The sequence below is a fragment of the Phyllosticta citribraziliensis genome (genome assembly GCF_038025025.1).
Source record: "Phyllosticta citribraziliensis strain CPC 17464 chromosome Unknown J3D65scaffold_1, whole genome shotgun sequence".
Taxonomy (NCBI): Eukaryota; Fungi; Ascomycota; class Dothideomycetes; order Botryosphaeriales; family Phyllostictaceae; genus Phyllosticta; species Phyllosticta citribraziliensis.
In genome coordinates this window covers 2650026-2670361 of record NW_027117338.1, presented here as the reverse complement: position 1 = coordinate 2670361, position 20336 = coordinate 2650026, and the positions used below count along the sequence as shown (strand labels likewise).

General features: G+C 55.8%; 8 protein-coding genes across 8 annotated transcripts; 5 read left to right on the top strand and 3 right to left on the bottom strand.

Annotated features, from left to right (window-relative positions):
* The first annotated feature begins 240 nt into the window (after positions 1 to 240).
* Positions 241 to 3527, top strand: J3D65DRAFT_655154 (uncharacterized protein). The gene is made up of 2 exons (XM_066802489.1): positions 241 to 3273; positions 3328 to 3527. Exons 1-2 carry the CDS (start codon positions 553 to 555, stop codon positions 3427 to 3429), a joined length of 2823 nt encoding a protein of 940 aa, XP_066660171.1. The 5' UTR covers positions 241 to 552; the 3' UTR covers positions 3430 to 3527.
* Positions 3528 to 5081, top strand: J3D65DRAFT_611272 (PQ loop repeat-domain-containing protein). The gene is made up of 2 exons (XM_066798891.1): positions 3528 to 4048; positions 4102 to 5081. The coding sequence occupies exons 1-2, from the start codon at positions 3824 to 3826 to the stop codon at positions 4912 to 4914; spliced, it is 1038 nt and encodes a 345-aa protein (XP_066660170.1). The 5' UTR covers positions 3528 to 3823; the 3' UTR covers positions 4915 to 5081.
* Positions 5082 to 7680, top strand: J3D65DRAFT_611270 (methylenetetrahydrofolate reductase-domain-containing protein). The gene is made up of 4 exons (XM_066798890.1): positions 5082 to 5314; positions 5366 to 6572; positions 6643 to 6953; positions 7003 to 7680. The coding sequence occupies exons 1-4, from the start codon at positions 5228 to 5230 to the stop codon at positions 7381 to 7383; spliced, it is 1986 nt and encodes a 661-aa protein (XP_066660169.1). The 5' UTR covers positions 5082 to 5227; the 3' UTR covers positions 7384 to 7680.
* A 7-nt stretch (positions 7681 to 7687) lies between these two features.
* On the top strand, positions 7688 to 8426 carry J3D65DRAFT_599542 (uncharacterized protein; the record flags this gene model as incomplete). Its single annotated transcript, XM_066797905.1, has 2 exons — positions 7688 to 7841; positions 7930 to 8426. The coding sequence occupies 2 exons, from the start codon at positions 7688 to 7690 to the stop codon at positions 8424 to 8426; spliced, it is 651 nt and encodes a 216-aa protein (XP_066660168.1).
* Positions 8427 to 8581: 155 nt separating this feature from the next.
* Positions 8582 to 9875, top strand: J3D65DRAFT_44085 (glutathione S-transferase like protein). The gene is made up of 2 exons (XM_066796257.1): positions 8582 to 8878; positions 8945 to 9875. The coding sequence occupies exons 1-2, from the start codon at positions 8736 to 8738 to the stop codon at positions 9489 to 9491; spliced, it is 690 nt and encodes a 229-aa protein (XP_066660167.1). The 5' UTR covers positions 8582 to 8735; the 3' UTR covers positions 9492 to 9875.
* On the bottom strand, positions 9576 to 14555 carry J3D65DRAFT_611261 (class II histone deacetylase complex subunits 2 and 3-domain-containing protein). The gene is made up of 4 exons (XM_066798889.1): positions 13652 to 14555; positions 10961 to 13462; positions 10874 to 10911; positions 9576 to 10803 (listed from the first exon to the last, which is right to left on the bottom strand). The coding sequence occupies exons 1-4, from the start codon at positions 14447 to 14449 to the stop codon at positions 10008 to 10010; spliced, it is 4134 nt and encodes a 1377-aa protein (XP_066660166.1). The 5' UTR covers positions 14450 to 14555; the 3' UTR covers positions 9576 to 10007.
* Positions 14556 to 14728: 173 nt separating this feature from the next.
* J3D65DRAFT_43668 (Mss4-like protein) lies at positions 14729 to 15769 on the bottom strand. Its single transcript, XM_066796223.1, has 3 exons — positions 15310 to 15769; positions 14977 to 15248; positions 14729 to 14919 (listed from the first exon to the last, which is right to left on the bottom strand). The coding sequence occupies exons 1-3, from the start codon at positions 15515 to 15517 to the stop codon at positions 14776 to 14778; spliced, it is 624 nt and encodes a 207-aa protein (XP_066660165.1). The 5' UTR covers positions 15518 to 15769; the 3' UTR covers positions 14729 to 14775.
* Positions 15770 to 15829: 60 nt separating this feature from the next.
* Positions 15830 to 20002, bottom strand: J3D65DRAFT_44013 (Endonuclease/exonuclease/phosphatase). The gene is made up of 4 exons (XM_066796248.1): positions 19833 to 20002; positions 17181 to 19779; positions 16871 to 17127; positions 15830 to 16814 (listed from the first exon to the last, which is right to left on the bottom strand). Exons 1-4 carry the CDS (start codon positions 19875 to 19877, stop codon positions 16143 to 16145), a joined length of 3573 nt encoding a protein of 1190 aa, XP_066660164.1. The 5' UTR covers positions 19878 to 20002; the 3' UTR covers positions 15830 to 16142.
* Positions 20003 to 20336: the final 334 nt, after the last annotated feature.

Sequence of the window (20336 nt, the reverse complement as noted above, 5' to 3'; positions counted from 1 at the left end):
CAATTAATCGATCTACTGGATTACTCTCTGTGTATTGCCGATACACGCCCAGAGCAGAGGGCGAGGTGGAGGTGGAAGGCCAGCCGATTCCGCGCGCGGGGACCTCGGGTTGCGCCCTGCAAATGAGGTCTGAAAATCCATTGCATAGGTACATTACATACATGCATCCAAACATGTATGTATGTATCCTCTTGGCTCCCGTCCCCCGAGCGAAGAGCGACCCGACGCGTCGACGGGAGGCCGACCTGACAGATACTGTAGACGGGCCACGGGTCCGGTGTTGAACAACACCAATTGTCCTCCCTGTTTGCCTGCCTGCTTCATGTCATGTCGTCCCTCGTGTTCTCTGTTTCGTGCATGTGTGCTGCATTCCCATCCGACCTGTCCTCACCCACCCTCTCCTTCCATGCCACCGCACCGGACCGCCAGCTCTGACCACGCTCCATCATCACCACCACCACCACCATCCAACGTTGTTGTCCTCGCCATCCTCTTCTTCCCGCCCCACCGCCATCGTTCGCATGTCTCACCCTCTCCCCCAGGGAACACGCCATGAATGATTTGATTAGCGTCGACTGGGACTCGCAGGCACCGACCCAAAACCCGCAGCAGCCCACCGCCCCGACCACCACTGCTCCCTCGTACTCCGCCAACTTGACCAACCCGCCGCCCTCTTCTGCTCGATCGAGCCCCCTCTCCGCGCGCTCCGTCACGCCCGTATTCCGTGGTCTCAAGGCTCCCCCGAAGACCTCCGCCCCTGCCAATGACAGCTTTTCGTCCCTCCTCGGCCCTAAGCAGCCAAAGCCCTCCGACAACCTGTCGTTGCAGGAGCGTCAACGGCAGTTGCAATTAGAAAAGGAGAGGCAATGGAAACATCTCGACAACCGCCCTGGGCCTCAGGATGCTGCCTTCTGGGACAATCTAGGCAGCGGCAGGTCAACTCCAAACTCGACACCTGGCGCGCAAAGTCCAGGCGCCGCCTATCTTTCTGTTGCCTCTGCCACCAACAACAACATCGCCGCGGCCCACCAAAGCTCGACACCGCAATCGCAAGATGAAGACGACATCCTGGCTGCCTTCAACTCAGAGGCCCCGGTGGATGCGTCAAGCCACTACCCGGTTCCCCACACCCTCCAGAACTTCCGCGCCAACCATTCCAGCTCCCCAGCTGCTAACCTGAACAACATTTCCCATGCTACCGGCGGCGTTGCCGCCAACGGGTCCGCTGGACTGGCTGATGACGACGATGACGACCCGTTTGGACTCGGCCAACTGGCATCAAGGCCAAAGCCTCAGGCGTCGCCGCAGCCAACTCCTCCTGAACAAGATGACGACATTCTGGGAGATCTGGGCAAACCAGTCGCTGAAGTCCGCAGACAAACCGTCGAGTCGCCACATCAGGAAGACAGAGCGAGCCAAGGGAGGAAACAGCCCGCATCCGAGACCGATCCCCGAGACAGAGCTGTCACAGAGCTGGTAGATATGGGATTCCCGGCAGACAAATCTGCTGAGGCCCTGGCTCGGACCGAGGGTGGCATTGACATTCAAGCCGCTGTCGGCTACCTGCTGAATCAAGCACATGAAGAGGCCAAACAGAAATCACAACGTAGGCAAGGAGAAGGGGGCCGGGACAACTCATTCGCACCGGAAGAGGGGACCAGGCGTACGCGTGAACCCAAGCGAAGTAACCGAGATGACAACACTAGCGATGCTGTGCCAGCTTGGATGCGGGAGCAGGGAAGTCGATCAAGCTCCCAAAGACGACAAGATGGCCGTACGCCCACCGAAGAAAGGGATGTCGCGCAGTACGCGCAAGAATTCGGCACAACTTTTCTAAAGTCGGCAAACAGCCTCTGGAAGCAAGGTCAGAAAAAGATGCAAAAGGCTCTTGCCGACTTTGACCAACCCGCGGATCCGAACCAGCCCAAGTGGATGAGAGATGCGACTGCTACGTCAAACGGCTCGGACAGTAGAGGTCCTGAGCCCTCACGACGCCGACAGCAGGAGGCGACTGATGAGGCTATGATGCTCGAACCTGACATGGGCAGACGGCAAAAACCGCCGGCGCGATCGAGCCCCAATCCCGAACTTGGACGAGCTCCTCAATCTACACAAAACCGGTCCCCAGTTCCCAGCAGATCATCAACTCCTTCTCATTCCCAGAGTGCGACACGGCCTGCCAAACTGACCAGAGAAGCCGTGGAGCAGCAGTCGGCGCAGGCGTATGTGAGTCCAGCGCGCCGGAAAAAGCAACAGCCTGCGACCAATCCCCAGCAAGATCTTTTTACTCAAGCGTCTTCACCTGTGTCTGCCAATCCAGCTTCTACCTCAGAGCCACAATTCGCCTCCAGGAACCCATTTTCGCCCAAGGCCTCGCCTGCGCCTCCGTCTGCGGTCAGAGCACCGACACCTGTGCGCCCAAAAGCACCGCCGCGCCAAGTGCCGGCAATTTCTCCATCGGCTCTCTCGGCATCTGCATCACATAGGCAAAAGGGTACAGATGCGTTCAAACGGGGAGACTATGCCGCGGCACTTGTGGCCTACTCCGACGCCCTGGGGCCGGTGCCGTCCACGCACCCTACGAGAATCGTGGCGCTCTGTAATCGCGCTTTGACAAACATCAAGGTCGGTGACCCCAAAGCGGCAGTCGCGGACGCGGATGCCGCTCTTTCCATCATTGGGCCCTCGCGCGGAGAGAACGAGAAGATCGTCATGGGCGGAACTGAAGCAGACAAGGACATGAAGGAATTCTTTGGCAAAGCCTTGATGAGGAAGGCTGAAGGACTGGAGCACATGGAGAAGTGGAACGAGGCCGCCAACTCGTGGAAAGAGGCAGTCGAGGCAGGCATCGGTGGCGCTGTCAGCATCCAGGGACGTAATCGTTGTGAAAAGGCAGCCGGGAAGGGCAGTGTGCCACAAAGCAGGACGAACACACCAAAGCCGTCGGTGGCGGCCAAGAAGCCCCCAGCGAGGAGTGCGAAACCGGCAGTCTCGACAGCAGCCTCGGCGCAAGCCGTCAAAAAGCTGCGCGAGGCAAACCAGGCGGCCGAGAAGGAAGACGACGAGAAGTTTGCATTATCCGATCAAGTGGAGGCCAAGCTCGTGGCATGGAAAGGAGGGAAGGCGGACAATTTGCGGGCACTGCTTGGTTCGCTCGACAGCGTTTTGTGGGCTGATGCCGGATGGAAAAAGGTCGGCATGCAAGACTTGATCATGCCAAACAAGGTCAAGGTTGTATACATGAAGGCCATTGCAAAGGTCCACCCAGATAAGGTCAGTCTCGGAAACACGGTGCCTTTGAGAGGTAGCTAACAGCAATGTGTACAGATCCCGCAGAATGCGACAACCGAGCAAAAGATGATCAGCGCGTCGGTGTTCGCGACGCTGAACGAGGCATGGGACAAGTTCAAAAAGGACAACAACCTGTAGACGCAAGACGAGTGATTCCATGGCATCTGGGGGTGCAATTATCTTCCAACAATACATATTAGAGAATAAAGCGACTAGAGGGTTTTGTGGTGTGACGGCACGGCAGGCGCATGTGAGGCTCTGCTCTGTGGGCTTGCTCCAACCCCGGATTTTCGTCAGGGGTACATGGCCAAGGGTCTGACGTCTGACGCCGGTATCGGTCCGTGGCACCCATGTGCCTGAAGAAACCAAGCGCCGTCAGGTCAGTGAAGGCCGTTAACATGATGACTCCTCTCCCAACCTTGTCCTTCGGCGCCCACTTCTCAACAACCAGGGCGCCATCGCATCGTCGCTCTTTTCAACCGCCCTAGACTCGCGACTCATCTGCTCGCCCAAGAGCCCTCGTCGCCCGACCATGTTTCCACCGTCGCAGGCCATCACTCTCGATGTCGCCGCCCTCAGCGGCATCATGGGCTCGATATCCATTGCCTGCTGGGTAGTCGTCTTTTCGCCCCAAATCATTGAGAACTTCCGGCGCAGCTCCGCAGAGGGCCTGTCGGTGGTTTTCATCGTGGTTTGGCTGGCCGGAGATGTCTTCAACATCATCGGAGCTGTCCTGCAACGCGTGTTGCCAACAATGGTAATTTTCATTCGCCGACGCGCAATCCAAGTCGCCGACTAACGCAAGCCCAGATCATCTTGGCCGTTTACTACACGCTCGCCGACATCGTTTTGCTGGCTCAATGCTTCTACTACAAGGGCTTTACACTGAGCGACACGGTCAAAGAACGCGACGACGAAGAACCGCCGAGAGACCCCACCGAGACATCGCATCTTCTTCCTCGCTCTGACGAGAGACATGGCATCGAGCATGTTGAGGGCGGCCGACGTTCATCATTCCACTCCTTCACCGAGCGGCTGCTGACCGACGGAACACACCTCTCCCCCGCCACGCCTCTTGTTGATCATCCGCCGCCGGCTGCCGCTACGTCGGGTCCTTCTTCGGCCGTAAAAGCTGTGCTTTTCAATTTGGCGGCTGTCGTTTTGGTCTGCCTCGCTGGCTTCCTGGGCTGGTATTTCACTTATAAACCGCAATCAAGCGGCACCGCTGCCAACGACTCGGACACGCTGCACTTCAACATTCCAGGTCAGATCGGTGGTTACATCTGCTGCGTTTTGTATCTTGGGTCCCGCTTGCCACAGCTGTACCTCAACTACAAACGCCAGAGCACCGATGGCATTAGCATGCTCTTCTTCATATTTGCTTGTCTTGGAAATTTGACTTATGTCATCTCGATTCTTGCCTATGAGCCGCACTGCCGCGGAAACAATGGGCAATGTCTGCCAGGAGAAGCGGGGAGCATTTACAGCAGATACATTCTTGTAAATCTGAGCTGGCTGCTGGGCAGCTTTGGCACTTTGCTGCTCGATGCTGGCGTTTTTGTTCAATATTTCCTGTACAGACAAAAGGACGCAAGTCGGGGAGGCTCCGGACAGGCCTCGTAGGGCTGGGAGCTTGATTGGCACCGCATTGGAACGCGGACATGCAAAAAAAGGGAAAAGGCAACGCGCGTGTACTAGGCTAGACACATCATCTCGTCATTAGAGAGAAAAAAAAAACCATTGTTGTTTTGCATGCGGTCGGCAATAAAGAGCTTGTAGCAGTGCCGAGGGACGATTCGTCACTAGCACGGCATCCGATTGTCAATGATTGTCGGCGGCGAGAGCCCCACGCCGCCGCCCCGAGAAATAGAACACCACCCACCGCGATGGCCCGACTGCTCCAACGACACCAGCATCGGACTGGTACAATCCCGTCATGGACAAGATCACAGACAAGATCAATGCCTTGTCCAAAGATGCCAACTACTTTTCTCTCGAGTTCTTCCCGCCGAAGACCCAGATGGTTTGCTGCCCGTCACCCGTTGTCCGCCTGCTCAGCTAACCCACCTCCAAGGGCTTCGCCAATCTCCAAACCCGCCTTGAGCGCATGGCAACGGCGCTGCGACCGCTCTTCGTGACCGTCACCTGGGGTGCTGGCGGTAGCACTGCTTCCAAGTCTCTCGAACTCGCCGAAATATGCCAGCGCCAACTGAACCTCACGACATGCCTGCATCTTACCTGCACAAACATGAGTCGCTCATTAGTAGACGAGGCACTCGAGCAGGCCAAAGCCTTGGGAATTCGCAACATTCTAGCCCTGCGCGGCGACCCTCCGAGGAGTGAAGAATATCGCGAAGGTGGACAGGCGGAAAAGGTCGACGCGGTCAACGACTCCAACAACGACTTTGTCTGGGCCATTGACTTGGTCAGGTACATTCGCAAACAGTACGGGGATTACTTTTGCATTGGTGTCGCGGCATACCCAGAAGGTCACTCGGACCAGTCGCATCCAGAGCACCAGGATCCCAACTTCGATCTTCCTTATCTGGTAGAGAAGACAAGGGCTGGCGCCGACTTCATCATGACTCAACTCTTCTTCGATGTTCATGCCTATGAGCGCTTCGAAGAGACGCTACGCAGCCACCCTTCGGGCGTCTTCAAAACCATTCCCATAATCCCTGGTCTCATGCCAATCCAAAGCTACCAGATTTTGAGGCGCACCACCAAATTGAGCCACGCCAAACTTCCACCCGACATGCTTTCGCGCCTGGACCAAGTGAAGGGCGACGATGAGGCTGTGAAGAGTGTCGGTGTCGACATCATTAGCGAAATCATTGGAGCTATTCGGGAAAAAGATTCGACAGGCCGCAGAGGATTTCATTTCTATACGCTGAATCTGGAAAAGGCCGTGGCACATGTTGTTGAGCGATGCCAGTTGATACCTCCTTCGACTCCCGAAAAGGACGTCGAAGAGGCAATCACTCTTGAAGACATTGCGCCGAATGGAGATTCGCCGCCTGATTCGCTGCGAGTGCAGCAGGAGCACAGAAGAAAACTCTCCTCGGCCAACTCGACGCCTCACAACCGGGTGGTGGTGGAACGGGCGTCCATGTCCAGCAACAAGAGCTACGAGGCCCTGGAAGACGAAGCTGGCATTCCCCAAGACAAGGTCATGACAAGGGCTAACACCCTTGCTATCTCTGAAGGGGAGGGCTCTTTGGGCCGTGAGGCAACGTGGGACGACTTTCCCAACGGAAGATGGGGAGATGCGAGATCGCCAGGTAATTCTTGACAGAACCATGAGAGCGGCACATTCTGCGCGTGTGCCACAGCTTGCTAACACATTGACAGCTTACGGTGAAATTGACGGCTACGGCGTGTCGTTGCATGTCTCCATCCCGCAAGCCATCAAGCTGTGGAAGTATCCCGTCTCGTCCGAGGACATTTCTGAAATCTTCCGGCGCCACATCACCGGCGAACTGGAGGCGATTCCATGGAGCGAAGAAGACCTCAACGAAGAGACCAACACCATCCGAGATCAGCTCCTGAAGCTCATCGGCAAAGGATGGTGGTCCGTGGCTAGTCAGCCGGCCGTGAACGGCGTCAAGAGCACAGATCCCGTATATGGCTGGGGACCGAAGAATGGATACGTCTTTCAAAAGGTGCGATGCTCACACGTATTCTAAATCTTATCACGCTGACTGTTTCTAGCCTTTTGTGGAGTTTTTCCTTCCCAATGCAGACTGGCAGAAGCTGCAAGCCAAGTTGGATCAACATTCAGACGTAAGCTATTTTGCAGGGAACTACGCAGGTGATTTTGCGGCGTCGGACACGGAGTCTGTCAATCCCGTCACCTGGGGCTCGTTTGCGGGCAAGGAAATCGTGACGCCAACGATAATAGAGGCTGTGTCCTTCAAGGCATGGCTTGAAGAAGCCTTTGGCATTTGGAGGGAGTGGCGACACATCTACCCGCCACGTTCGGCTACGGCACAGCTGTTGAAGCACATTCTCGACGATTACTGGCTGGTCAATGTAATCCACCACGATTACATTGACCCTGAAGCGCTTTGGAACTTGCTGCTGGAGGAATGAGGCGGCAAAATTTGATTTGAAGGTTTGATGGCGCCGGGTTAGCAGTTTGCCTGCTCTCATGTCAGCGAACAATGCCCCATGCCCCAGTTCATTACTAGGTCGCATAGCATGGGGACGTATTCGAGGCGAGGAAGCAGAATGGCATGTAAATTTGGCTTAGAAACTTGGGGAGTAGGGGGGGCGAGGGGGCTTAGTGCTGAGGTGTTTTTTTGCCGGCGAGCTGCCAAGACGCCCCCTCCCTTTGCGGCCAAAACACAAGCATCAGCCTGCTTCGTCCATGTACTTTTCCACAACACAAACAAAAATGCTGAAGTCGAAGCTTTCCCCATTGCGAAACTTGCGACCAATTCGAAATTCTCTGCGGCAGCGATGCGCACATTCCACGAAACCGTCAGAGTCCGCATCCGCATCCGCGGCCGCGCGTAAGCAGTCGCGCCTGGATCGTATCATCTCCCGCCGTAAGTCATCTCCATCCACTCGCAAACATCATTGTGAGCTGTTAAAATCATCATGCGTGAAATGTGGCTTCTAAAACGACGCTTCCAGTGCCCCGGGGACTTCAGGCCTATCTCCTACCGCTTCGCTCAGCTCCCCTCACTCATGTGACTGCGTTTCTCATTCTGCATGAGATAACGGCCATTGTTCCCCTGGTCGGTCTTGCTGCGACCTTCCATTACGGCAACTGGCTGCCATCCTCTCTTGCGGAGGGTGTATGGGTCCAGCAGGGCGTCGAGCGCTTTGGGCGGTACTTCCGGAAGAAGGGCTGGATCGAGGAAGAGGCGGAGGCGGAAGCGGAGCAGGAACTCAGGCACGAAGGCGGAGAAAGAGACTTGGCCCCGCGAGGAGGCACCATGAAGCTCCTCGTGGAAATTGGGACGGCTTGGGCAATCACCAAAGCTCTACTACCTGCTCGACTGTTGCTCAGCATATGGGCGACTCCGTGGTTCGCGCGCGTCTTCCTGGCGCCGTTTGCCAACGTTTTCAAGAGGACTCCCACAAAGACCTCAGGTCCTCCTCCACCACCTCCCCCGGGCAAGAATTAGTCTATGAGAAAGGGCTCGACCGTTCTTAGCTTCTACGCTATTCCGTACTTATCACCGGCATCTCCAGCAGTCCAGCTCGTCTGATGTGGGCCATATTTACATAAGCAACCCCACAACGGACTCGGCAACAAAGTACCCGGCAGTCGATGACGCGCCTGGTGGTGTTTGTCGCCTCCATCCACCCGATTCGACCTGGGAGCATTCATGGCCATGGCTCCCCCTTGTTCCGACTACAAATATTCCAGTACTGCCCACCATGTAGTCGCCCCCGTGCATCACGCAACTTGAATCCAATCGACAGTCATCAAAATGACCATCACCATCCACCACCTGCAGAGATCGCAATCCGAGCGAGTAGTATGGCTCGCCGAAGAGCTCGGTGTCCCATACGAACTCAAAATCTACCAGCGCGACAGACAAACGCTCCTTGCGCCGCCGGAACTGAAAGCCATGTTCGTCACGCGACCCCGATGATGAAAACCGAACAACGACAGCTAAGAGGGCAATTCAACGCGCAGTTCCCCAGCCGGCACCGCGCCCGTGATGCAAGACGGAGCGCTCTGCATGTCCGAGTCGGCCGCCATCATGGAGTACCTCATGACGAAGCACGCATCGGGGCGGCTGTCGGTCCCGCCCAGCGCGCCCAACTACACCGACTACATCTTCTGGTTCCACTGGGGCATTGGCACGCTGCAGCCGACGATCCAGACGCCCATGTTCATGCGCTTCGCCGGCGTCGTCGCGTCCGAAAACCCCATCGTCCAGGCCCTCCAGGCCCGCGTCGACCTGGCGCTCAAGATGCTCGACGACCGCCTGCGCCAGAGCACCTGGTTGGCTGGCGACGAGTTCACGGCCGCTGACATCATGTGTGCGTTTGACGTTACTACCATGCGCCTGTTTTGCCCGTTTTCTCTCGAGGGCTACGACGGTATCCTGGCCTTTTTGGCGCGTGTCGGTGAGAGGCCTGCGTACAAAGCTACCATTGAAAAGGCGGAGAGCGGCGAGACGATGGGTGTGGTCCCTACCTTGATGAAGGAGGCTCCCGCACCTCTTAAGACGTTTTAGGTGGCGCTGTTGGAGGGCGGTGGCTTAGAATAGAGAGCACAGTGGGTGTCGAAAAAAGAAATTAGACCTCCGGGCAATATAAGTGCGTCCTAGGGAGCATTCATTCAATTCCATGATTGCCCTTAAGGGGCATTCATTCGCTGTGACGCACGTGCTCAGGGAGCATTTATGTACCTCTATGTTTATGCTGAAGAAGCAGTCCTTCATCGCCGCAGCTAGACTGTGGGAGTCTGATCTCTTCCGACACCCACTATGACAGATGAGCTAATGAACGGATGCATGGATTCTGCGTCGTACAGAATGTGGTGCGGCAAAGGAAGAATATCCGAAAAGTGATATGGAAGCGCCAAAGGTACTCCATTTCCGATAGCAAAGCGGCCAACGCCCTAGAATCTAGTTTCCCAATCGCCATTCTGCTGCATGTGAGTTCGGTGCCTACCCTCCAAGCGCGGCGAATGCAAGCAAACGACCCAGTCAACTCCTCCTGAATGGAACCCGAACCTTGTCTATCACACCTCACGCATTCAGGTTCCTCAGCCTCTCGACCCTTCCACCAAGCCCACTCGGCGCAGGGCTACCGCCTCGACTTCCCGGACCACCACCCATGATCCTCGGGCTCCTAGGGACACTACCCGCACGGGTCCCCACGCCTTGCCTGGGCCGCATAGTCTTGAGTTCCTCACTCTGGCGCCGAATCATGTCGTCGCGGTCTCTGAGCTGCGCCTGCAGCTTATCGACCTCGTCTCGCCAGGCCTTGTTGGCCGAGCTCATACTGAGCTTTTTGGCCCGCTCCACCTCGCTGGCAACCATGCGCTCCAGGTCGCGCACTCGCTGCGTGAGACTGTTCTTCTCGGCCGAGCACTCGGCCGCCGAGCTCGACGCCGACTGGTACTGCTCGCGGATAAAGTCCATTTCCCGGCTCTGATTCTCCTGCGCGCGTTTGAGCTTCTCCACGCTCTTGAGGGCTTCATCGCGCTCCCGCCGCACGCGCTCTTGCTGCGCGATCTCCGGGATGGCGGAAGTTTCGAGGGCGGTGCGGGCCTCGGCGAGCGATTCCTCGAGAGTGACCTTATCTTCTTTGAGTTTGGAGATGATGTCGGTTTGCTTCTCGATGCGTTCCGACGCCTTGGCGACCTCGGCCTTGTTGTCCGAAAGCTCTTGACGGAGGCCCAGGATGACGTCCTTCTGATCCTCATTCGTCGCTTGACACTCTTCCAGTGCTCTTTCGAATTCCTCAAGGCGATGTTTTGTGTACGCCAGGTCTTCACGGAGAGACTGATGCTTTGACTTCATGTTGGACTTGGTCTCGTCCCTACAGCTGGCGTCAGTATCTTTGCGCCATTGCGAAGGAAACCAATTCAATTTCTCTCAGAATGACTCACGTTTTCACGCGCTTTGCAGGCCCCTCGTCTCCATCCTCCTGAGGCTGTGTTAGTAGTTGACTTGGCATCACCATGTATTAAACTTACCAACTGCCTCTTAGAAGGCCCCGGGGTCTCCGAGGTGCTTTGAGGATTCGCAGAAGAGATGGACAGCGGCGATATAGAGCCGCCCTGGGTATTAACAAGGTCCGCAACCGAACCGACAGTAGTCAAGACATCAAAACCCTTCCTTCCCTCCTCGTCAGTCGCTTCCTCTGCGACCAGGGCTTGCGCGACAGCTTCTGCAGCACGGTCGACCATTGAACCTTCATCGACGCGTCCAGCTCGGTTTCTTAACTCCGCCATGAATCTCACCAGAAGCTGCATACGACGGACGCCCTTGATTGTCGGTGGGATGCAGCGATCGATGTGTTCCAGAGAATTCGTGATGATGGGTGTGATGACGGGAAGTACTAAGGAGGAATTCATTGCTTCCCTGATGCGCAAAATTGGAAACGTGTCCAAATCCAAAGTGGGATCGAGCGAAATCATGAGGTCCGCGGAGTCGTGCTCAGAGACGTCAGACTCGGAGTTCAGGATTGTGACAAGCAGCTTCCCATGTGGCCAGTCGGCCTGGATCTTGAATCCAGCCAGGTCATCGTCGCCACTGTTGTCAGCAGCGTACTGGATCTTGCTGCCTCTGACAAAAGTCTCCACTATATTTTGGATCTCACCGGGTCTCGAAATCAGCACGATATGCCGTTGCTCCCAGCGGAGGCGCTCAAACAGATGTCCCAGAAATCGGAACTTCGCAGCTGCATTCTTGGACCACTCTGCTGCTTCGGTATCCGAGTTCTCGTGCTGGGTCAGAGCATCGGCGGATCGGAAGTGAAGGTCGACGTGAGTGAGGATGTTGCGTACATCCGTGAGAAGCTGCTCTGCCTCTTTTGCCATAGACTCCGCCTCTTGGCTGTCGCCTTCGGTAAATGCGACGATTTTCTTGCTCTCAAAGTTCATTGTGGTCCTGTACTGGTTTCCTTGGACACCTTCCATCGAGAGGCCGACTAGATACTCTCGTTGAGCAGTGTAGGGCGTGGCTACCAACGCTTCGAGATCACCGTCTTCGCAGCCATCATCTCCGGTTGGCATTGCACCTTCAACATCTGGCATGTCTGTATCTCCAGTTGAATCATGCTGATGTGTGGATTCAGACTGTGTCGTGTCAATATCACGCGAGTCTAGAATACCCTGCCCTTCTTGTGCAGAAGGGCGAGAGGGTGAACAACTCATGATTGCTGAATAAGATGCAGATCTGTTTGTTGAGAGGCGACTTTGTGACGGTCTGTCCCCGAATCCGTTCAAAGTTCTTCGTCGGATAAGCTCCAACCCAGAAGAGAAGACTGATGACTCGTTCCAAGGATCTGCCGACCTAGTCAGGCTTCTAGCCCGTCGCGATATCGTCGATGGAATTGGGTTCCTTTGGCTGGCGCTATCCTCTGGAATGGCCTGGTGGCTTTGAACACCTGAAAGGTACTGAGAGCGCCTGAGAGAGGAGCTTGGCGAGGCTTTCGGAATTATGCTTTCTGTCAGAGCAATAGTTGATGGAGAAGCTTGTGCGCCTGAATGGGGCAGGCTTGTGGCGTAGGTCTCCAAGTCCGAGCGGCTTTGTTGAAGAGGGGGCGTTGGGTCGTAGAGAATTGATGGGAAAGTGCCAGGCAGTTCTGTCACAGAAGGGGCAATCAATGATGGGCGCGGATCGTTCAAGTCGACCTCGGGTTCAAATGTTGAGAAGCGTGTCTCGATTTCTGAGGACTGGGTAAGGTTGGTGACCGAGGGATTAGGCCTCGGAGTTCCCTCGGGCTTTTGCGAGGCCGTTGCACAAGAACTCGCGCAAGACCTCCCAACTCCACGAAGTTTGTCCGACTTGTTTATATTGGACAGAGTCGGCGTTTGATGGGCTTGGTGAGTGACCTTCCCAGATTGGCAGCCCTTTATTGCCGGAATCTGCTCTTGAGCGTAAGTAGGCCGTTGAGTGAATGTTCCACCAAGTTCCCGCTGAGAAGCTCCAGTAGTTTGGCACCAGCCCTCGTTCTGGAAATCAAGACTAAGATGAGGCTGTGATCGCGTATCAGTGCTGTCGAGTGTGGGCGATGAGACTAGAATGTGCCTTTCGGTAGAACCCTCGAGGTTGACGTCAGGAAAGACGACCGGAGCCGTGGACCTTTGGTTGTTCCTCTGATCTTGGACAGAAGTTACCAAGGGTGAAACTGGTCCAAATGTGTGTGAGCTGCTAATGGTGTCTTGTTGAAGTTGGCGTTCGTCGTTTTCAGAATGTCGTCCAACGGTTGAAATTCCACGGGCTGCCGCTGAGGCTTCCTCAGTATTCGACGGTCGCCCAGCAAAGTCTTGGATGTCTTTTTGAGTAGATGGGAGGCCAGGTGAGGGCGCTGCCTTGGAGCCAGACGATACCAAAGCGTTGGATTCTTGAGTTGTGGCCAAGAGTTGAGTTTCGGGAATGACAGCTGACGAATTCAACAAGCAATGCTGAAGAGAGTGTCCAGAGTCGGCTGCGGCAAAGGGACAACTAAGCTGTGAGCCCGATGTTGTCCTCTGTAAGCTGATTAGCTCGGGTGCTGCCAACTCTGTGTGGGTCGGGTTTGGATGCAAGCAAGGCAGGAAACAGAGTCAAAAGCGGAGAGCATGGAGTGCCGAGGGCAAAAGGTGAACATAGGACATGAAGAGCCGGCTGGTCCTGTGCAGGACCATTCGATGAATCCGAATATCACTTTGATTACTTACCCTGTCTGCAGTGCCTACGTCACCAAGACTTGGTTGAGTTGATGGTATGTGGTCGGACGGTACGCCCCAAGACTGTGAGTCGGAGACGAAGGCAGTTGTACTGAAGCGGCGAGGCCTGGCTGGCGTTTCCCAGACAGTAGAGGATGCTTGAGTACCACAGGTGCTATGGAAGACGTCGCCCGCCTGGCTTTGATGGCCGATGCTTTTGCCAGAGCCGTTCAATTGAGAGGATTCTGGAACACACAGAGCACTCAGCTCTTGAGACGAGATATATTGGTATTCGAGCAGTTGAGATGTTGTCAAACGAGAGGGGATGACTACGGGGCTTCTTCCGACGGGGATCACGTCCGGGGGCTCGGATAAAGGTGGGCTCGAGCTCGAGCTCAGTCTGTTGATGCGGTTCCTCTGAAAACGGATGGGCCCTTGAGAGCTGGGCGCACAGAGGCTTTCCTGGTCGCTGTCGGTGCCAGAATGAAGATGCTCGGCTTGATATTGTTGCTGCTCCCACTCGTCGATCAAGTCCTCGGTGCAGAATTCGTAGTGTTCCCAGGTTGGTTCAAAAGGCTCGCCGGTGGTAGGGTCCAAGCCTTCCCAATCGACCAAGTACTTCCTGGCGAACGTATCCTCGTCGAGTATGGCCCTCGCGGGAAAGAATTTGTCTGGGGCAGTGGAGGGATCGACGCGTTTGGGTGGTCTACCTCGGCCCCGTCGTTTCTGTCGTTTGGGCGATGTTGTTGATGGAGATGGTGAATAGTCGCGCGGTCGCTTGATGGACTTGGGCTTCGCCGGCCTTGCCATTACACGATTGCCACGTCCGAAAGGCCTGGAAAAGAGCGTGCTGCCATAGTTGTCACTTGGACGGGGAGATGGTGTTTGGCACGCGGCAACCAGTTCGAGGCGGACGCGACGTGACGGGTCCGGGAACTGCCCAGTCGGTCGGCATCGCGTCACTCAGGTCCCCGCGGGACCTTGCCTGCCTCCCTCACTCCCCTAACCCCGCCGCACCTGGCCGACCCGAGACTACCAACTGAGACTTTGTCATTTCATTCATCAACTACAGTACATTTGCTTTTCGTGTCCGTCAGTGTCGTCACTCTACCAAATCCTTTCGTGCCCATCATCGCCTATGCATTCTCGCCCTTCTGGAGCCTCTCCTCGCCTTCCTCCTCCCGCTTGCGCTCGACCTCGCGAATCAATTCGGGCGGACTGTCCTCAATCAAATTGCCATCGTCTTTGAGGCCATCCCACTTGGGCAGCCCGTCCGGAATCTGCTCATGTTAGCCATACCCGAACGACGGCAATCGCGTAAATCACGATCTACCTACGTCGATGACGCGTTGGTTGTAGAACATGTGGCATCTAGGCTTGAAGTTCAGCCTATCCTCGACCGTTTTGAAATGTATCAAACTAGGAAACAGAAGTATCATGTTGCGGCCTTCGTCCATGATGGGCGAATGGCAGTAGGAGCAGCGGACTTTGCACGGGAGCTTGTGTTCGATAGACTTGGCGGTCGGATCGTACCACTCGAGGTCGTGGTGTCCATTGACAAAGTTGATGTCTTCCTTGTGGAAAATGGCGGCCCATTGGAAGGGAGCAGCTGAGGACGGGCATCAAGTTAGCAACCCAAGCTCCCTCGCGAAAGGCGCGTGAACATGTACCGTGCTGAGTCTGACAAGTGGTGCAATGGCACAGCTTCGAGTCGAGAGGTTGGGCGCGATTGAGCTGGTAGTGGACGCGGCCGCAGTGGCAGTTGGCCTCGTACTTGACCTCGAAGTGTTCGTTTGGTTCGTGGATTCTGTACGGCGCCCGCTTCTTCCACTCGCTCAAGCCAGTGGTCTCATCACCACGAGACTGGTATTTGTGCATTGTAGCTGTAACAGTGAAGAGTCAACAGGTGGAGTGCCGGTGTGTGGTGGCAATGAAGCGTTGAGAGCGCAGAGGATTTGATCGAGAGTGGCGGACCATTGACGGACCAAGCTAGCGGCACAGAGAAATGTTAAAAAAGATCGACCAAGAAAGACGTAAGAATCCGAGGGCCAAAAGGTGCATCAATTGATCCCTTGGTTGCATGGCAATTGCAGTCGGGGGCATGGGAATCTGCCCTGATCGCACTGCCTGACGTCATTCTCCATCATAGAACGACCGGGTCCCAGATCTCCACAGCTGCTCAGATCTGGGCCACCTCGAAGCACGCGACGCCTGGTCACGCACATGCATCTACTGTTTGAGAAACACCGTGACGCCTGTACACGCTGTCCCACCCCATTTCCGCGCGTCTGCATGCCAACGCCCGAGAACGACCGCAAAAAGCCAGGCCCAGGTACCGCCTTACGGCCTTAATGAGCATAGAGACGACACATCCCTTCTCTCCCTACAGCTTCAAGAGCTTCAGCGCGTCCTTGTTGGACAACCCAAACACGTTGACTAGGTAATCGAGCCTGGCTCACTGTCAGTACCAAATCGAATGCTGCCATATCCCCCATAACTCTACTCACTTGATGTCCGTCGCTATTCGCTGCTTCGTCGCGTCGAACCTCAGCTCGCTTTCTTCCCGCACTCTTAGGCGTCTCCTCTCGACGACCGTCTTGATCCGGATCTTGAACCTGCCACTGACTGGCCGGTGGTCCGACACGCGAACCTCGTGCCTGCGATACTCGGTTTGCTTGATGCGCCCTACTCCACGGTACAGCAGACGATCACACCACGCTGGCGACCGCTTCTTCTCGCTAGTGTCATAGGAGTCTGTTCCTACGTCGTACTTGTATGTTGGCGCAAAAGTAATCGGGCACTCATTGAACGGCCGTAATCGAAAGCCCGGGTGCCGTCTCTTGGAGAGGAGAAGCTGGTCGCGTTCGAGGAGTCGTGTGAGGTTACCCTCGTTGATGCACTTGATCACGGCGTCGCGTGTCATTGTGTCGATGCGGTAGTTCAAATCTCCATTCAGAATGCAGATTTCGTGGTCAAGGATCATCGACCCGTCTCCTCCGGGCATGAAATTGTAGGCGCGCTCTTCTGGGTCCGTCTGCGCCGGGAGCGAGGGTGTCTGAATGATGGCTGCAGCATCGTTGTTGCGATGGGCCGTCTGAGTCTGACCAGCAGCGAGATGGCAATTGATAAAACACAACGAACTGTCGTCGAGCAGAAACCGGACTATTAGCGCTCCCTAGTCGTCGTCAGTAAATGGATTTTGCGGCCGGATCAGAGGTTCTTCTTTCTCACCTTGTTGCCGTGCAGCCCATGCATACCGAGCTTGACTTCAGCGGCATTTATATCCCGTATGCGGAGCCGCTCCGACTCCTTGACATAGATGCACGTGAAAAGGCCTACAAGGTTGGCTGTGTGCAGGAGAGTATACCGCTCGCCTGGCAAATAGTCATCAAGGCATCTGGTGAGGTGATCTCGCCATGCCCGATATTGACGGCTCATATGCTCTTGTTCCGAGGCGTCCTTCTTTTTGCTGCTTTTGAAGAAGCTTTCTACAGGGGCTTGTCAGCATCCAATATTTTCTGCAAGTCAGATCATTACTCACTGGCTGTGACCTTCTTGTCTTCCAAGTCGACCAGCTCCTGAAATCCAAACACATAAATATCGGAAGGTTCGTCGGGCCTCAACAATTCCCGGAAGAAGTTTCCATCTTGCTGATTGATCTTCAGACTTGTGGGCTTCGAGGCTCCTGCGTTCCACGTCATGACCGTCGCTGTGATTTCTCGAAACTCGCAGAAGTCCACGTCATGCTCTTGCATATTCGACTCGATCCAGTCGTCTTTCATTAAGCCGTCCCACAGCTTTATGACGTTGTCAGCACCCAGCGATACGACTTGTAGACGGTCCATCTTCCACAGACTAGTCCGGTCGGTCATGATGCCAAAAATTGTGTTTTGATGGGCGTGCCAGTCCTTCTTCACCTTCCAAGGGGTTGTCGTTGTGTCATAGACATATATCATGCCCGTGTTGTAACCGGCCCATAGATGATCACCAGCCCCCGCCAGACAACTAATCTTGTAGACGCTCACGTTGATGGTGCCGTAACAGCTGTAGTCCTTTCGAGAATAGACCGTAACCTTGCCGTCGTTGTGCCCAAAGTACACTCGATCCGGTTGGCTGGGTATCATGGCGGCAGATGTGACCTCTCCAGCGTTGGCGTTTGTCAGCGGCTGGGTGAGAACCTGGGTAAAGCCAGCGAAATCCGTGTTGCGCTCGAAAACGCGGATATCTTTGCCGGTGGCCACCCACAGCTTGTTCCCAACCACTATTGAGCACGTTTGATTCTTTGGGACTCGGAAACTGCTGGGGGTTTGTTGTAAAGTAGGAGACCCAGATTCGTCAGGTGGCCATATCGCCACCTTTCCGTCTTCGTCCAGGGTCCACATCTCCGCCGCATAGCGGTAAATCTTGACAATTTTGCCCGAGTGCGCGTTCCTCTTATCGGCCGTGATGGTTCCCGTGGGAATGTCTAGCTCGAACAATTCCCCCTTTTCGTTGCCTAACCACACCATGCTACCCTCCTTTCCGACATCGGTTGAGGGTCGGAAGCAAACGGCAGTCATTTTTGAAGTCTCCCCCAGACTTGTGTTTAAGAGCAGCTCGCCTGTCACCAGATTCCATGCACGGGTAAGGTAGCCAGCCGTGCAAACAAACTCGCCGCAGACGGCGAAGAGCTTCGTGTCATATCCGATTTCGATCTCCCTGGGCCGTTGTCTAAAAACCGGCGGCCTTCGATTGGCTTGCGATGGGTCCGGGTACTCTGTCAAGGTCAAGGCCGGCTTTTCGGCGGTGCCTTCCGCATCGTCAGAGTCGTTCGAATACAATGCGCTGAATCTCTGTGACTGGATCTGTTTGGAGCCAGTCATGGGAATTTGTTGCTTTTGAGCCACAGCGTGTTGACCGTTGGGTGCTGGTGATGAGGACGTAGACCCCACGGTCAGGGTGCGCCTTGGTGGTGCATTCACGGATGATGATCTATGGTAATCGAATGCGGAAGACGTCCTCGTGGTATCCATGGACCTTCTAGCAGGAGGCGGTTCTGGCGGAGGAGGCTTCGATTTCCGAATGTCACCACCCCGTCTCGGCGGCAGACCTGGGCGTTCGCTCTGTGAGTCGCTTCCCTCCCCAGCTGATATGTGGGCATCGCTGCGGTTTGATAATGAGCCAAAGTCGTTGGAAGTGGCTTTGAATTTGTGCTCCGGGCGCTGGCGTGCATATGGCGGCTGATGCAAGAAGCTCTCGCGCTTGGGTGCAGGAGCACTTGAAGAAACGGCTTGGGGAGCCTGGGGATGCGAGGTTGGAGGAGATGGAGATCGGAAACCACTTTCGTCGCTACTTGGAGGTGTGCTAAACGGGGATATGCGTTCCTCCGCTGATATATTTCCGCCTTCTGGGACCAAAGATGCTCTCGTCACGCCGCCTGACGAGAAGGATGCCGGTTTCGTTGGCAGCTTTGGCTTTCCGGCGCGATTTATGGGTGGCGGAATGCCGGAGCTTGAGGCAACGGATGGACTTCGACCACCGAGATCTCGGTCTGGTATCAACGTGGGTGGCTTCACGGGATCCGGACTCGGTGTTGGCCTGCCCGAAGCCTGCAGAAACGGCACTTGGCGTGCTTCCATTGCGGGCGTTGTGGCTCTACTTTGCACGGGGAAATTCCTAAGGCCATTGCTAGGGGGTGACCCCGACTGTGACACAGAAGAGGAAGTGGGCTGAGGAGAGATTCGAAAAGTCGGAGAAGCCGCTTGGGAGTCGACGAGCTTAGCGGGCGACCCAGGCGAGTTGACTGTAACGAGCGGCGGCGACCTCGTTGGGGATCTCGGCGGAGAGCTTTGTGGTGAAAGCTGGTACATGGAAATCGGCCTCTGAGCATTGTTCCTAGTCTCCACTGCCCTCGTCTCCGGAGTGCGTTGAGGCGCGTAGATGCCTTTTGGCGAGGTGCTCCTGATGCCGTTGGCATTGGGGCGCGGCAGGTCTAAGGAGATGCGTCCATCGTTGCGGGATCGGGGCTCTTCTGCCTTGTCGAAAATGTTGCCCAAGCTCGGACGCGACAGCCGTGGGGGTCTGGGATCAGGATTGTTGTCTGACGCGGATTGGTCGTTCAGCATCTTCTCGAAGTGGCTGCGCAGGGACGAAACGGGCTTCTGCGGAATGGTTGTCAACTTGAGCTCCATGGGCAAACGGGATGTAGACGTACGATGGAGGAGCCATCAGTGCTCTCCTTCCCTGAGCTTTTGTCCATGGCCGCGAATGCAACAAATCAAAGCACTGCAACCCTGGCAATCTCTAGACCACGGCTTCATGCCACTCCCTCGCAGCTAGCGGCGGAGCGCCGATTATGAGGCGATTTATGGGCCAAGTGGTATTAAGCTTAAACGAACCAGGTCCCACAGCATACCCAGCGCGGGAAGCTCTGTCGGGACGAGGAGCGAGAGCAAAGGGCGGCGGAGGTTGGGGACGACTTGGTGCTACGCGGAGTGAGAGCAAAGTGCCATGGACATGCGGCGCTGGCTGGAGGTTCAGCCGGGGATGGAGGGGCTTGCAGCAGCAGCAGCAGGACAGGCCCCCTGCGAGCGGGTGGAGCAACGGGCGCGGGAGAGGACGGTGAGGCGGGCGTGCGGAGGACGGGGGCGGCGAGCAGAGATGGACGTGGTTGCGCAGGCGTGGCGGGCCATGCAGAAGGGCGGTCGAGGAGCAGTGG

What these genes read in the sequence shown, in the direction of transcription:
- J3D65DRAFT_44085 (XM_066796257.1), top strand. Translation starts at nt 8,736, where the DNA reads ATGACCATCACCATCCACCACCTGCAGAGATCGCAATCCGAGCGAGTA. An exon ending in CCGCCGGAACTGAAAGCCAT is followed by an intron (nt 8,879 to 8,944) that starts GTTCGTCACGCG and finishes TTCAACGCGCAG; the next exon opens with TTCCCCAGCCGGCACCGCGC.
- J3D65DRAFT_611270 (XM_066798890.1), top strand. Translation starts at nt 5,228, where the DNA reads ATGGACAAGATCACAGACAAGATCAATGCCTTGTCCAAAGATGCCAAC. An exon ending in GGGAGATGCGAGATCGCCAG is followed by an intron (nt 6,573 to 6,642) that starts GTAATTCTTGAC and finishes ACACATTGACAG; the next exon opens with CTTACGGTGAAATTGACGGC. An exon ending in ATGGATACGTCTTTCAAAAG is followed by an intron (nt 6,954 to 7,002) that starts GTGCGATGCTCA and finishes GACTGTTTCTAG; the next exon opens with CCTTTTGTGGAGTTTTTCCT.
- J3D65DRAFT_611261 (XM_066798889.1), bottom strand. Translation starts at nt 14,449, where the DNA reads ATGGCAAGGCCGGCGAAGCCCAAGTCCATCAAGCGACCGCGCGACTAT. An exon ending in ACGTAGGCACTGCAGACAGG is followed by an intron (nt 13,463 to 13,651) that starts GTAAGTAATCAA and finishes ATCAGCTTACAG; the next exon opens with AGGACAACATCGGGCTCACA. An exon ending in GGCCTTCTAAGAGGCAGTTG is followed by an intron (nt 10,912 to 10,960) that starts GTAAGTTTAATA and finishes ACACAGCCTCAG; the next exon opens with GAGGATGGAGACGAGGGGCC.
- J3D65DRAFT_611272 (XM_066798891.1), top strand. Translation starts at nt 3,824, where the DNA reads ATGTTTCCACCGTCGCAGGCCATCACTCTCGATGTCGCCGCCCTCAGC. An exon ending in AACGCGTGTTGCCAACAATG is followed by an intron (nt 4,049 to 4,101) that starts GTAATTTTCATT and finishes ACGCAAGCCCAG; the next exon opens with ATCATCTTGGCCGTTTACTA.
- J3D65DRAFT_655154 (XM_066802489.1), top strand. Translation starts at nt 553, where the DNA reads ATGAATGATTTGATTAGCGTCGACTGGGACTCGCAGGCACCGACCCAA. An exon ending in CAAAGGTCCACCCAGATAAG is followed by an intron (nt 3,274 to 3,327) that starts GTCAGTCTCGGA and finishes CAATGTGTACAG; the next exon opens with ATCCCGCAGAATGCGACAAC.
- J3D65DRAFT_44013 (XM_066796248.1), bottom strand. Translation starts at nt 19,877, where the DNA reads ATGGACAAAAGCTCAGGGAAGGAGAGCACTGATGGCTCCTCCATC. An exon ending in GCACTGATGGCTCCTCCATC is followed by an intron (nt 19,780 to 19,832) that starts GTACGTCTACAT and finishes ACCATTCCGCAG; the next exon opens with AAGCCCGTTTCGTCCCTGCG. An exon ending in ATGGGCTGCACGGCAACAAG is followed by an intron (nt 16,815 to 16,870) that starts GTGAGAAAGAAG and finishes GACGACGACTAG; the next exon opens with GGAGCGCTAATAGTCCGGTT.
- J3D65DRAFT_43668 (XM_066796223.1), bottom strand. Translation starts at nt 15,517, where the DNA reads ATGCACAAATACCAGTCTCGTGGTGATGAGACCACTGGCTTGAGCGAG. An exon ending in CACTTGTCAGACTCAGCACG is followed by an intron (nt 15,249 to 15,309) that starts GTACATGTTCAC and finishes GCCCGTCCTCAG; the next exon opens with CTGCTCCCTTCCAATGGGCC. An exon ending in ACAACCAACGCGTCATCGAC is followed by an intron (nt 14,920 to 14,976) that starts GTAGGTAGATCG and finishes TAACATGAGCAG; the next exon opens with ATTCCGGACGGGCTGCCCAA.